This window comes from Papio anubis, chromosome 16 (assembly GCF_008728515.1).
Source record: "Papio anubis isolate 15944 chromosome 16, Panubis1.0, whole genome shotgun sequence".
NCBI lineage: Eukaryota > Metazoa > Chordata > Mammalia > Primates > Cercopithecidae > Papio > Papio anubis.
In genome coordinates this window covers 24258101-24272728 of record NC_044991.1, presented here as the reverse complement: position 1 = coordinate 24272728, position 14628 = coordinate 24258101, and the positions used below count along the sequence as shown (strand labels likewise).

At 48.5% G+C, this 14628-nt stretch overlaps 1 protein-coding gene across 5 annotated transcripts in view; it reads right to left on the bottom strand.

Moving 5' to 3' along the window:
- Positions 1 to 1369: 1369 nt before the first annotated feature.
- HPS4 (HPS4 biogenesis of lysosomal organelles complex 3 subunit 2) overlaps positions 1370 to 14628 on the bottom strand; it is a 31598-nt gene continuing 18339 nt past the window's right edge. For 3 of the 5 annotated variants that reach the window (XM_003905351.5, XM_003905352.4, XM_009216984.4), the window contains exons 10-14: positions 13806 to 13902; positions 11949 to 12858; positions 6470 to 6602; positions 5883 to 5991; positions 1370 to 2677 (exon numbers count right to left, since the gene is read on the bottom strand). In XM_003905351.5, the coding sequence (XP_003905400.2) occupies positions 2506 to 2677; positions 5883 to 5991; positions 6470 to 6602; positions 11949 to 12858; positions 13806 to 13902 (1421 nt within the window). In that variant the 3' untranslated portion in view covers positions 1370 to 2505. Of the gene's footprint in view, positions 2678 to 4262; positions 4370 to 5882; positions 5992 to 6469; positions 6603 to 11948; positions 12859 to 13805; positions 13903 to 14628 lie in introns of all 5 variants that reach the window. The other 2 variants (XR_002515340.2, XM_021921421.2) reach the window with 2 other exon arrangements.

Genomic DNA, 14628 nt, shown 5'->3' with positions numbered 1-14628 from the left:
GCTGTTCTTGTGATAGTGAGTTCTCACGAGACCTGATGGTTTTGTAAGGAGCTTTCCCCCTACTTCACTCTGCACTTCTCCTTGCTGCTACCATGCGAAGAAGGATGTGTTTGGTTCCCCTTCTGCGGTGATCGTAAGTTTCCCAAGGTCTCTCCAGCCCTGCGGAACTGTGAGTCAGTTACACCTCTTTCCTTTATAAATGACCCAGTCTCGGGTATGTCTTTATTAGCAGTGTGAGAACGGACTAATACACCACTATTAATCACTCATGGGACCTTTATCCTTCCAGTTCACAGGTGACAGATGGATGGCACAGACGGAGCCAAAACAGAGGCTTTTCTGCCCTGAAGAGCCACTAGAATCTGTGGTCCTGGATGACTGACAGTAGCACTCGGTGTCAAGTAGGAGTCCAGGGTGGGCAGGCTGTCCTGCAAACACTGCCTTCCCCTGGGAAACGTGGCCATAGGAGGTTGTGGTGCCCACTCCAGCAAGAACATGCTGCTTGGCCATCTGTCGCTGGGCTTGTACTCTGGGGGCGCTAATTTTGAGGGGATGGGCCTGGGGCTGTGGGATAAACGGTGTCCTGAGCGACCCCCTGAAACCTCTGAAATATTAGAACAGGAAAACAGCGGGCTGAAGTGTTTCTTTTCTGCAGCCTCTGGGCCACAGTTACCAAGCTTTAGAGATGACAGCTGCAGCTGCCAGTGCCCTGGGGCTCTGAGCAGAACCTCCACTGCAGAAACTAAGCAGGATCAGAGGAGGAAAGAAAGGGGCTCACCTGCAAAGTCAAGTTTCAGGACTTTACTTTTTCTGAGTTACTCCAGGTGGATGAGACTTTTCCATATACAGGGATAGGCTTTGTACGGTTCCATTTTGGGTCAGTGGAAGAATTTTCACAACACAAATGGCATTATGAAGTTGTCTTCTCTGGCCTGGTACTGGGGACCACTGGTCAAAGATAAGGCGAGACATTGCGGGGGCTTCCTGGAGCTGCAGCAACCACAGCAGAGAACCTGCAATGAATTTTTTTCTGGGAGAACATAGTAGAGGAGTAAGACAACATTTATCCTAGCTTCAGATAGGATCCTCTTCCATCTAGGCAGATGGGATCCAAGAGACAGGAGGGATCCTGGAGAGAGGTGACAGAAGAGGGTGACACAGGCTTGGTGTATTGGATCAGCTGCAGCTGCTGCTCCCTGGAGCGGCAGGCAGCAGCCTGGCACCCCTGCAAACAGACGGTCCTTACCCAGCCACACTGAACTCAGGGAAGGGAAAGAGGGATGTGCCCACGTTACACACACACACACACACAATCTTAACCCTTACCTTTGCCACAAAAAATGCTGCCACTTAATTACTCAGAACTCAATAGTGTTTTTTGGCTATTTTATTTTTAGTCCTTGGAAGCTTGTTTTAAGAAAAAGACACCATATCATAAACATCAGATACCAGTTCACTGACATGAAATTATTAACCATACAACTTTCAAATGGAATCTCAAGTACTTCCAGTAAACATTCAGTTAAGATTTTGACAAGTATTTTCATCCTGCAATCTGTCTCATACTGTCAAAAAAAAAGTCTGACTATAATGTAATAGAACTGAGGTTTTAAGTACCACACAAGTCCAGGAACACACAAATGAATGTCATTCCCTTTCACGCAGCCACCACTGAAAAGCACCATTGCTTTTACCCCCAGACATCTTGTAAACTCCTATTTAGGGACACTTCGCTCAAGAGGAACCAGCCGCACAGCCCACTTGTAGTCAAAGGCAGCACAGGTTGGTCCTACTGTCACTGAATTCTCAGGGCTCAGCCCCCAGGGCTTTTATAAAGGGATCTCAAAAGCCCAAACTCCCTTCCGTATTACTAAGGCTTGCCCCCATTGTGGGTCCAAAGAAGACACCCCTAGATTTGAGTAGAGTTCCAACAGAATTCAACCAGGCGGTCTCCGTGTGCTGTTGCTTCCCTGCAGGAATGATCTGGACCTCCCAGCAGGACTGCACTGGAGAAACCTACCTGCGACGTGGGCGTGGAGTCTGCCTGCTCACAGATCCGGCTCCTCACTGTGCAGTCACACCGCCTACCACCCACCTGGTGTCGGGGTTGAACACACACTCTGGGCTAGTGGACGATCAGGTTCTAGAAAAAATGCCAACCTGGAATCTTGTGGCACCAGTTCAAGCTGGGATGGAACAGTAGCAGGAGATATGAAATACCTCAGGCTCAGTGTGGCAGAGAGGGAGCCAAGCCCATCCCGGCCCCAACGCCACCGATGAAATACAGTTCTTTATCAAGTGCTCTAGGTCTCCTGACCTAAAGAACTAACCCCTGCCCGCAAACACATCCCTATCTGCAAAAGGAGTAACAAAAACTCAAATATCATTACGTTCCTAAAAAAGGGAATGTTTTCAAGAAAAAAAAAATAGAGGGGCCTTTTCGATTATAAAAGGCAGAACTTCCTTTGCTGGTTTTCTCCTTCCCAGTCACCTCCTGGGCACAGCTCAGAGCAAGTTCACCCCGTGCTTCAGCAACTTCTGCTTGGCTTTGCCAGAGAGGTTGAAGGCGCCATCCTGAGGGTTTGGGAAGCCAGAGCTCCGTGCTGCAGGTGCCAGCTGCTGGAAATACGTCTCCTGGATGGGGTTGCAACAGGCGTACACGGCCGTGGAGGCGTTTCTGTTGGAAGAAGAAAGAAGACTATGGTCCGATGCTGCTGGTGCTAATAGACCACACAGAGACCTCAGTAAGGTTCTTGTCACAGAGGACCCAGGACACCCAATGTGGCATGTGCAGCTGTCATGGAACGGGATTCTATTTATTCAGTGGAGTTTCAGGCTTCAGTGCCAATACCATCTTTCCTTCCTTTCAGCTCACTAGATGCTGGAAGAGTCCGTGGTGGGACCATCCACGGTGGCAGCAGCCACAGAGACGGGAGTCATAAGTGCTGCATAAAGGAACTGTGGAGTGCTGGCTTGTTGACATATTGAGCTATGCAATGTGCTCTGCATACAGTCTCTGCTTTGCCCCTCACATAAGCTCTGCAGCGGTGGTTTAGTCCCATTTCACAGAGAAGGACCCTGAGGCTCAAAGTGAGTAGCTGGGGCTGCCCTGCCTCTATGACAAGGCAATGGCAGTGTCTGAGAAAGGAGTCTAGTCTGCTCTCCACACTGGGGGCAGCTGGACAGACTGAGGGGGAGTGAAGGACAGGAGTGGGATGTGACATGAAGTGACAGGAAGCCTGTGGACACAGAGGGAGGGATGAGGGCACCACACAGAGGCAGAGCTACCTGGGAGGAGCCAACTTCAGGCCAAGGTAAACCCCCTGGTTTCTGGATCCTGCCTCTCCAACTATCCTATGGGCCTCAGTTTCCCCCAAATCTAGTGAAAAAGGGTGGAGTCAGGGACTGCTAAGGCTCCCCTCACTCAATTCTCTCCTTCCTTGTAAGAAGGGAGAAAAATCCCACCCTATTCCAAGCTTCAGTGTCTCTAGTGGGTGCACCCACTGGCCCAGCAGGAAAATCTCTTCTCATAGCCCTGTGGGAGGGCTCCAAGGCCAGGTGGTAATGAGCATGGATCTGGAGTCACACACTCAGGTGCTGATCCCAGCCCTGTTACTTCCTAGGGTGTGTCCTGGGCTGCCAGTCAACATTTCTGAGTCCCAGCTTTTTCATCTGTACAGTGGATTTGTAACAGTATGTGCCCTCAGGGAAGTTGTGTATGTTTTTTTTTTTTTTAAGAATGAGATTAAGTGAGTGCTTAACACATGGTGAGTGGTTAAGAAATGGTAGCTGTTGTTTCTATTACTATTATTAAAATAATCTCTCAACAAATGCCTTGGGCTACGTATCTCAACACTAAACCCCTCTCAGCTCCAAGAAAGGTGACATACTGCAGAGCCACAAGCTGGTTGGTGGAGCAGATGCTGACATTTTGTTTCCACCTCCCACAAAACAGACACACACCCCCCAACACAGCCAGTTCCCAAACCAGTGACTGTTGATGCAAGTCGCCTCTGGGTGGCCAGCCTGGGGCAGCTGTGAATTAAAGCCAGAGAAGACACATTTCTGAGAGAAAGATCTATTGAGATATTGGCTGGAAACAGTGTGAGACAGCAGAACACCTGCCACTCAAGTGTGGCGGGTGACAGGGCATCGGAACCATCCTAATCACCCACCCGGCTCCCCGTCAGTCCACCGTGACCCATGCCCCTCGCACTGGACCACACCGCCGTGACACTGAAACCTGTGTGGAAAGGTCATACCTGTGCTTGAACAGTTGGAGAACATGCTTCAAATCCTGGCCCTGCCACTTAAGAAGAATACAACCCTGAGCAAGCTGCTTATCCTATTTGTGCTTCAATTTTCTCATCTGTAAAATGAGAATTTAAAAAATGCCCTTGAAGCTGGGCGCAGTGGCTCACACCTGTAATCCCAGCACTTTGGAAGGGCGAGGTGGGCGGATCACGAGGTCAAAAGATCAAGACTATCCTGGCCAACATGGTGAAACCCTATCTCTACTAAAAATACAAAAATTAGCTGGGCACGGTGGCAGGCGCCTGTAGTCCCAGCTACTTAGGAGGCTGAGGCAGGAGAATCGTCTGAAACCGGGAGGCAGAGGTTGCAATGAGCCGAGATTGAGCCACTGCACTCCAGCCTGGCGACAGAGTGAGACTGTCTCAAAATAAATAAATAAAAAATAATGCCCTTGACCATATGGTTCCAAGGTCTACGTGGACTAATATATACATTGCCAGCACTGCCCTTGACCTGCTACCTTGCTTTATTTTCTGTTACCAGTTGTCAAACAAATTATCAGGTCCCAGCCTCCCAGGGCTTTTATAAAGTGATCTCTAAAGCCCTAACTCCCTTTCCAGTTTCATAAGAGAAGCATGTAGAAAGAAAAAAACAAATTCGGTTGGTTAAATACTGTAAATTACAATAATCAACAGATCTATATTCTCCTGGCATGGAGATGTTCAAGCTATGCCATAATGTGAAAAAAGACAACTGTAAAATTGTACATTAGTAGGATCCTATTTTCCAGAAGACTTAAAATAATTAAAAATACAATTAATCTATATGTACAAAAAATAAAAACCAAAAACCAAAAAAACCTGGAGCAATACATGCCAAACTGTAAAATGTGGTTATTTCTTGGTGTGTGATGGGGTGAGGGGAGAGGAAAATGTTTTACGTGATAGATTTCCAAGCATTCTGCATGACTGTATCATCAGCATGTATTACTTTTTTTTTTTTTTTTTTTGAGATGCAGTCTCACTCTGTCGCCCAGGCTGGAGTGCAATGGTATTATCTTGGCTCACTGTAACCTCTGCCCCCTGGGTTCAAGTGATTCTCCCGCCTCAGCTTCCCGAGTAGCTGGGATTACAGGCACCCACCACCCTGCCCAGCTAATTTTTTGTATTTTTAGTAGAGACAGGGTTTCACCAGGTTGACCAGGTTGGTCTTGATCCCTGACCTCAAGTGATCCACCTGCCTCCCAAAGTGCTGAGATTACAGGTGTGAGCCACTGTGCCCAGCCATATGACTTTTTAATTAGAAAGACGACAATATTTCAACATTGTTTCTGGCAAGGAGACGGAGCCGCTGTCCCTAGTAATGGATGTAGCTCCATGATGGTGAGGACCTCAGGTTCCTTCACTGCTGGACCCCAAGCGTCTAAAGTAGGAAGGGAAGCAGGAAGTCCATGGCACGTGACCGCACAACAGTGGATAATGGCGGCAATAGGAACAAAGGAAGGCCTTAAGGAGAGTAACTGGAAAGTTCTTCATCTACTTAGGAATAAGGAGCTGCCTGGGCCCCACAGGTGGTTCCCGTAAGCAGGACCGTGGAGAGTAGTGGGGGATCGACTCAGGGAGGCTCACCTGATGGTCATTTCATAAAGCGCGGGCAGCTGGGCAAACTCGCTATGCATCAGGCTGACGGCCTGGAGGAAGCGGCGATCCTGCGGGGTGGCCACCTGCGGCAGGTTTGCTTCCAGAAGAGGACACAGAGTTGTGAAGAGCAGACAGTTACCCTCTGCCCTCCCACCCCCTGAAGCCTGGTACTGAACACGGGGACTGAGCACGGCTCAAGGCTATGAGTGTGGCTGCCCGGGGCACAGACAAAGGCCTGGGGTGCTGGGCTTCTGCTGCTGCCGCCATGCGATGCAGCGCCCGGTTTCTGCGTGTGGATCTCAACATTCTGAGACAAACCTATCACAGTTATGTGAACATGAACTGCTCTCAAAACACTGGGAAACACCAGAAACAGACACATGAGCAGACAAGCGTCTGCCCAGTGAACGCCACACTCAGTGGCAGTGGGCTCCCGGTGAGAGAGAGCCCTGAATGCAGGTCCGACAACTCTGTGCACAGCCATGTCATCACGATGCTGGGGCTCAAGTTCTCACCTCCACCCGTCTCTAGAATCTGGCATCCCCATCGCCCCGGGCCCCTTGCCTGGTTCTTACCCATTAGCAAGCTCTGAATGCGGTCGTAATGTGTGAAGTTGTAGGTGCTGCTCGTGGAGGCTGTCTCACCTCTGGGCAGTGTCTCTTTTAGGTGGACTTCCAACCCATTCAGCGACGCCAGGCTGCTGTGGTACTGCAAACGGGGAGAGGGTCATGGGCTTGTAGGGCTGACCTCAGCAAGCCTTCTGAGGGCTAGTTAACCACAGACTTAGTTAAAAAATAATCCTCCAGCCAGGTATGGTGGCTCACACCTATAATCCCAGTGCTTTGCGAGACTGAAGCGGGAGGATCACTTGAGCCAGGAGTTCAAGGCTGCAGTGAGCCGAGACCGTACCACCGCACTCCAGCCTGGGTGACAGAGTGAGACTCTGTCTCAAAAAACAAAACAAACAAAAAAAATAAATCATTCATGGAGTATCTTACTGCCTACTTGATCCAGCAAAATGGACTCTCACCAACATTTTTCTTTCACCCTTATGTTCTAATGTTTTTTAAATTAATGATTATATTGTAGGAGACAGGAAAGAGATGAGTAAAAAAATAATCTAATAAGAAAAATTACTCATCTTTTCACCATCCAGTAATAGCCACTGTTCCCACTGTGGTGTATCTTATTTTAACCATGGCTTTCCTCCCCAGGCTGCATGATTTCACATTACAAACAGCCTGGGATCATCCAGTGTTTCTCACTGGCCCCAGGTAGAGAAGTCCCTCACCGGATGTAACAAGGTAACTTCTCTCTGCAACATCTAGCACTGATAGCCTAGTCCTGGCTTTCTTGGAAGGACTAAGTGTCAGTCAAGCAGCTTTCTGCACTTGATGGTTCACAGGAGGTACACAGTTGAGGACGACTGTCAAGGAGGTGGGTCAAGTACCTGTATTTTTACAAACGTCCAAGGAGATGAAGTTTAAGTACAATTGAAAACACTGGACTATATTGTTTTGTGTAACTCTTTTTCTGTAAAGTAAAAACGAGATCAAATCATAAATAATGACTGATAGTTTTTTAACCTAACAACAAAGCACGAACTGCTTTTCTCATCTTTAAATATTCTATCATATAATTCTTCAATGGCTGTGCGGCGTTCTTCAAGCTCCACTGAGGGCTTGACTTAGTACGCCAGGCCCATCGTAATGGGCTTGGTCTGAAACGGGGTTTCCTGGGCCTGCTTCAGCCACAAGAAAGAAGGCGACTGTCCCCCAGCATTTGCAGTACCCAGGTAAAAAACATCCCAAGTTCATTCTCTTTTTACTCAAATGACCAGGAGCAAGTTACCAAATTTTCTGTGCCTCATTTTTCTATTCATCTGCAAAATGGGAACAGTACAGGACTGCCAAGTGACTTAAATGAAATGACACATCCAAAAGTCCTTCATAAACTCTAAAGTGCTACCCTGAGGCAGGGCCTTTTAACAGAGTCAAGGAAATGAAAATAATCATACAAAAGAAATGGTATCTCTTTAGAGATCACAGATAATTTGTGGACTATTTCTCAACAGCTATGTAAGAAAAAAAGTGCACATAAAAAGTATAGAGATGCAAACAGAATGCTTCTGAAGAAAATGTCATGAAGCTTACATGTTATTTTGGGGTGTTAAATCAGTTTTCCTGTACGAATGTCTCAGAAATGGTATTTCAAGTCCATAGGTGTGACATACAAAGTTATTTTCTACTATGCGCTCAGTTTTGTATCCTCAATGCTTAGTAGAGTGCCTGACTCCTAGTAGGTGCTCAGTAAATGAATCCATTAAATGAATGACTAAATGAACACATCTAATGCCAAGCACTGCCAACTTATGAGCTATTTGGTTTAAATCAAGGGTGCAGAGTTATGTAAAAAGATATGTACTCAGGAAAGACAAGCATAATATCTCATGTTCAGATCACTGAGAGAGCCTGACCAACACTGAGTTTAACACAGAGCCTCTTATTTGAACAGATGTGTGTGTGTGTGCATGCACCGACACGCACATGGGCACACACAAGCATTCACCATGAAGTCAAACCACAGCCTCACCGAAAGTTTTTGGACCTCGAGAACCTGCTAACAGTCATCCCTTCCATGCTGAGCTGGTGTCCAGAGGAAGAAACAACAGGAACAGAGAGTGAGCCGTGCCGAAAACTGTTTCCCCACAGGCACTGAGCTCTGCTTCCAGAATCTTCTGCCTAACTTGCACTCAAGATAGGATCACTTAACAAGAAACACACAGTTAATCACAAGATGCTATGTCCGATGACATGTGGATAATTTTTTACTGATAGCCAAGTGCCTTCACATATACCAGGGGTCGGCAAACTCCCGCCTATAAACTAAATCCAGTCTGTTGCCTGTTTTTGTACAGCCTGAGATTTAATGGTTTTTATATTTTTTACGTGGTTGGGGAAAAAAGTCAAAAGAATAATATTGTAACATGTACAAATTATATCAGGTTCCAATGCCATGTCCATAAATAATTACCAGAATACAGCCATACCATTTATATACTGTCTATGGCTGTTTTTGTACTACAACAGCAGAGCTGAAAAGCTGTGCAAAGCTGAAAATATTTGCTTTCTGGTCCTTTACATAAAACGTTTGCCAGCCCCCGATATATACTGCTATATAATGTGATCCTCACAACGGCCCTAGGCGAAGCAGAGCTGAGGCTAATTCCTGGGTCCTCTAACTTCTACTGCACACGAAAGCAAGAGGCACAAATGTCAGCGTGTGACACAGCGTGCAGGAGTAATATGTGGCACACACGTTCCCTTAGAGGTACCGGTTTCCTACTTGGGGGAAGGTGTTTTCTCATAAAATGCTTTATGGCAACACTCTCACACTAACTTAAAGCCTCATCTACTGTACATAGAAGCTCAATGTCCTACTGTAGTAATAAATAATTAATCTGATCACTGTGTTTGAAGGTCAATGAGATTATCTTGGGTTTTGAGTAATGAACTATCATCGGCTCTATGCTGCCCCCTGGTGTGAGCCTATTTTGCTCCCTCTGAGGGAATTCCAGCCCCAATGCCAACTCTCCTGGCTGCTCCACCCACAGCTCCTTCCACCATCCCAAGCCCTGTTGCCCCTCACCCCACCCCTACTTCCTGTGGAAGTTGATCCAGCCAAAGACAAGACAGCCAAATGACACGAGGGCAGCTAGGGAGTATGTAACATCATTAAGGAGCCCTTGCAAAAGGAGTGTGCTCAACATAACTGGGGGTATTTGGTTTTTCTAGACAGTAGCAGAGGGGCTACAGGGAAATCAGGTAAAGTATTTTCAAGGCTCGTCTGGAAAGGCAATCAAACACCTCTCTTGATTATAAAACAGAAATCCTCTGGGTCTGATTAACAAACCCACTCTCAAACCAGTGGGCTGATCAAAGTTAGTCACTCCATACTAGAAAAGATTAACTTTTCAGGGCTGGGCGCAATCATGCCTATAATCCCAGCACTTTGGGAGGCTAAGGCGGGCAAATTACCTGAGGTCAGGAGTTTGAGACCAGCCTGACCAACCTGGAGAAACCCCGTCTCTACTAAAAATACAAAATTAGCTGGGCCTGGTGGCGCATGCCTGTAATCCCAGCTACTCAGGAGGCTGAGGTAGAAGAATCACTTGAACCCGGGAGGCAGAGGTTGCAGTGAGCTGAGATCATGCCACTGCACTCCAGCCTGGGCAACAAGAGCGAAACTCTATCTCAAAAAAAAAAAAAAAAAGAAAACAAAAGATTAGCTTTTCTTCTTCCATAAAACTGCAGTCTATTTCCTGGGGCCTAGCCAGCACCAAACCCTGCTTTCCACGGAAGCCCATGGAAGCTGATGTCATAACAGCATGGATAGACTTTGACAAACCAGGGGATAAGGCCACATGGCACGAGCCACAGAAGGCAGGACACTGACCCTCTTTCTTCAGCTTCCCAGCTATCACAGCAAGGGCAGGGCAGTGGGGGGACAGAGAGGCTGGGGCAGGGAACCAGAAACCAGCAAGAACTCTGGACCTGCCACTTGCATGAGGTCTTTTCATCTCAATGAGGCTGTTTTCTTACTGGCAAAGGGGAGTTACAATGCCTACCTCCCAGAACTGTTCTAAGGCTTGGCTAAAATAAGAGATGCAAAGTATTTCGCATATAGTTGGTGCAGAATACATCTCCTCAAAGAGCAGCCTGTGCTATTTTTTCCTTTCTGTGGGGAAGGTAAAAAGAAAGGTATTATATCCACTTTATTGCATTCAAACACTGGGCCCTTCAAAATGACATTTCTAAGGCTCAACACTGTGCAGAATAGAGCATGAAAACCAAGGCATCAGCAGGGAGATGAGGCGTGTAACACTGCAGCCAGAACTCCCTGCACTGTTATAAGAAGGAGGTGGGTAGTCACTCACAGCTATGGTGAATGGGGATACAGGAAGCAAATGAGCTGTAACTCAGTGATCCAGTGTCTGTGGAAAGGGGACAGAGAAGCCTGACAGCTCCAGAGAGCACTCTCTTGCTAGGAGTTCTGTGCAAGGAAGCTGCTGTGCAGTCTTATCTCTTCTTCTGTGTTCCAAGGTGACTAGCTTATTTATGGAGGGTCACAAGCCCTGCATGCTACTAAGATCAGCTTAGAATAATATACGTTTTAAGAATAAAAACAAGGAAAGCCCCAAGACACCATTTGCCCTCCAGCAATTTCAACCTGCTGTTCTTGTTGCTACCACTTTCCTTGCCTACTAAAGCAAGGCTGTTACTATAGCAACCGAATCTCCAGCGTGGGCCCCGGGGAAGGTCAGTTTACCACTCTAAGCCTCTAAGCGAGGAAGGGGCTGGAATAGTTTAAGAGCCCTCCAGAGCCAGTTAGGATTTCAGATGTCCCAGCCTTCTAGGAGGGAGTTTCAGATCAGGTACGATGCTGGGGCTATGGAGGGAAACACAGGGTTTCCAGGGAACTTCCAACCCAGGCTGTGACACACTGCAGAGGAGTTTCCAGCCGACATGGAACCTAGAGCTGTCCATGCTAGGAAATGAAGCCATGAGTAGGGGTGGCACACCAGTGACTGTGCATGTGTGCGTGCAGCCTCTGCCTGCATTATCTCACTGCATCTGGAACAGGAGGGTCTACCACCACCCCTGTATGACTGAGGAGTTAGCCGAGGCTCAGGGGGACAAAGGTCTGTGGGCGAGTTCACACAGCTAGAGGACAAGAGCCAGGATTCCATCTCAGGCCTTCCCTTCCTCCAAGGCCTGCACTCTGCAAAACTAGAAGCAGTGCAAGAAGAGAACCAATACCTGTTGGATGCCAATATGCCAACAGTGCTATGCGCTTGACTCACTCTTACCCCCAACAAAAACCCACAGAGGCAGGTGCTACCTCCATCTTCTAAACAAGAACGTTTTGCCCAGGGTCACACAACTGAAGGCTGAGCCTTTATCCCTTCCCTGGGTGTTGGCACAGTGCTGTGAGGGAAGCACAGGAGATCAGCAGAGGCCGCAGAGGGGCAGGGGAAAGTCTGAGGACACTCACCACTTCCTCTATGGCTGCGCTGTCTCCCAGCAGCGGCTCCTCGGCCAGCAGGGACAGCACCAGCCCTTTGACGCAGTGAGTGTAGAGGTTCATCCTCACGAGCTCCACGCAGGACTCTGCTGGTGTCAGCCCGGAGTTGATTCCATCTGCAGAGGGGCCAGCACCCTGACAGTTTGCTGAGCCTGAACTGCATTCCAGACCGGGGGCTGCGTGGCTTTCACAGAACCCATCAACATCTTGATCCAGGCCTTGTTCTCCTGTGGAAAGCTTGTTTCCTCTCTGCCCCGGATCTAAGCGAGGCAGTGACAAGCGCCTGCGGGTCCTTCTGGGGAGAGGGTCTGCTCTGGGAATGGGGACTTGGCTGCTACAGCCAGGACGGTCTTCGAGCTGCTCTTGGGCTCCAGGCTGGGTGAGCATCTCAGGAGCGGAGGGAGAGTGCAGGCTGCTGATGGCTGTGTCCTCAGGAGGCGTGGGATCCAGGCTGCTGGAGGCGCTGAGAGATGCCTTGCAGTCAGGAGCCCTGCCATCTGGGACAGGCACATGTAGGAAGGCAAAATGACCTGAGGACGTGTCTACTTCCTGAGCCTCTGGAATGTGGATTTCAGAAAAGTCAAGTTCCTCTTGGAGAAAGACTAGTTCCTTCCCCAGGGAGCAGCTAAGGCCAAGAACCTCGTCCCTAGCAGTGCTGTGCAGTCCTGTGGGCCTGATGCTCTCCAGATCATGGCCAGACAAGCATCCGTTCTCCTTCCTGCCATCTGGAAAAGCTTCGTCAGGGGATGCGGGCTCTTGGGTGGTCGAGGCCATGGATTCCACAGGGCCGGTGGCGTTTTCTTTCAGGGCAGATGTACTCCCACCCTTTGGATGGTGCTGGGCTGAACCATCCTGGAATCCTGCTGGAGATGCTGGAGACCTGGCAAATGGGAGATGTGAGGAAGGGGCATGTCAACAGACTGCAGAGCAAGTGCCCTTCCACAGTGAGGACTAAAGCACAGGCATCAAGGACAAGGTAGTGCCTGAGGCCACAGAGCCTAAGAGGCCACTGGAGTTAAATCACAGGAGTAAAAATACAGAAACATCTGGCCCTCCGGGCTTCATGTAGTGACACCAGGCTCACCTACTGAAAATGGCAGAGCCCACTGAATAAGACTGACCCACATTTGGAAGGTCTCCTATGCATCAGGCCCTATACTAGGTGCTGTACATATACTATTTTCTTTTCTTTTTTTTTTTTTTTTTGAGACGGAGTCTGGCTCTGTCGCCCAGGCTGGAGTGCAGTGGCCGGATCTCAGCTCACTGTAAGCTCCACCTCCCGGGTTCATGCCATTCTCCTGCCTCAGCCTCCAGAGTAGCTGGGACTACAGGCGCCTGCCACCACGCCCGGCTAGTTTTTTATATTTTTTAGTAGAGACAGGGTTTCACCGTGTTAGCCAGGATGGTCTCGATCTCCTGACCTAGTGATCTGCCCGTCTTGGCCTCCCAAAGTGCTGGGATTACAGGCTTGAGCCACCGCGCCCAGCCGTGTACATATACTATTTTCAACTGTCACGATGAACTCACGAAAGGGATACTATTGTGTCTACCTTTCAGATGAAAAAACTGAGGCTCAGGCAGGGAATGGACTTGCCCAAGGTCCCATAGCTGGTAAGTAAGAGATCTGGGATGTGAAAGCCAATATCATCTCACTATGCCACTCTGTTTCTTAACGAACTCAAGATCCAGATGCTCCCTTACAAGACAGGGCGTGGGGCAGATGGAATTAAGGAAGTATGGGATGTATCAGAGGTTTGTTTTTTAACAAATCATGCAATGGGGTCCCTCAGGTGTGGTGTAAGGATAACCCTCTGTGCACTCCCTTACCTTGTCATCTGTTCCACCGGGAACTCATGGAGACTAATGGCTTCCTCTTTGGTCACAAAAACAGGGATAATCTGAACATTCGGGGGCAATGATGCTCCTGGAATTGCAAAGCAACATAAACAGGGCTTTCCCCCGAGGCGAGAGGGCAGAGGGGCAATGACTGCACTGGAGTGATGCATCTAAGGCACACATCAGCTCCGAGATGCATCCCACGCACACACCGGCTCCGAGATGCATCCGACCCACGCACCGGCTCCGAGATGCATCCGACCCACGCACCAGTTCTGAAAGGGGTGCTGTGAAGGCATTCCACAGCCCAGGACACAGGTTGCCAAACTGTAGCTCAAATTCCTGGGCCCAATAAGGAAAGAGTCCCTGCAGGCAACGTAACTCCCAGCTTTGTAGAAGGAAGATGTTCAGGAGAGAAAGGTTGAAACGCACTTTTAAAGAAGATATAAACTAAGAAAGGGATCCGCTCCAACTTAGGCTTCAGAATAAATTGAAGTAACTCTCCTGAGGATGCCTCCACATCCTGCAAAAGGTCTTTCTGTCAGTCGCTGTTTATCTTTACCCTCTCCCAACCACAATCCCCTGGCACTTGACCGAGCAGTCTCTCAATATGAAGTTAAGGAGGGTCTGAAAGCAGGAATTTGACAGGCATGCCTAAAATCATAGCTTTACTGTTAGGGTGCTGGTTCTGGCGGGTAACTCGATTCTTGAAGCTCTGTTACCTCCATTTTCCTAATCTTATGAGCAGAGGAAACAAACATGCGGATGGCTCGGCCCATCACATAACTTGTAAGGGACAGGTAGTATAAAAGAC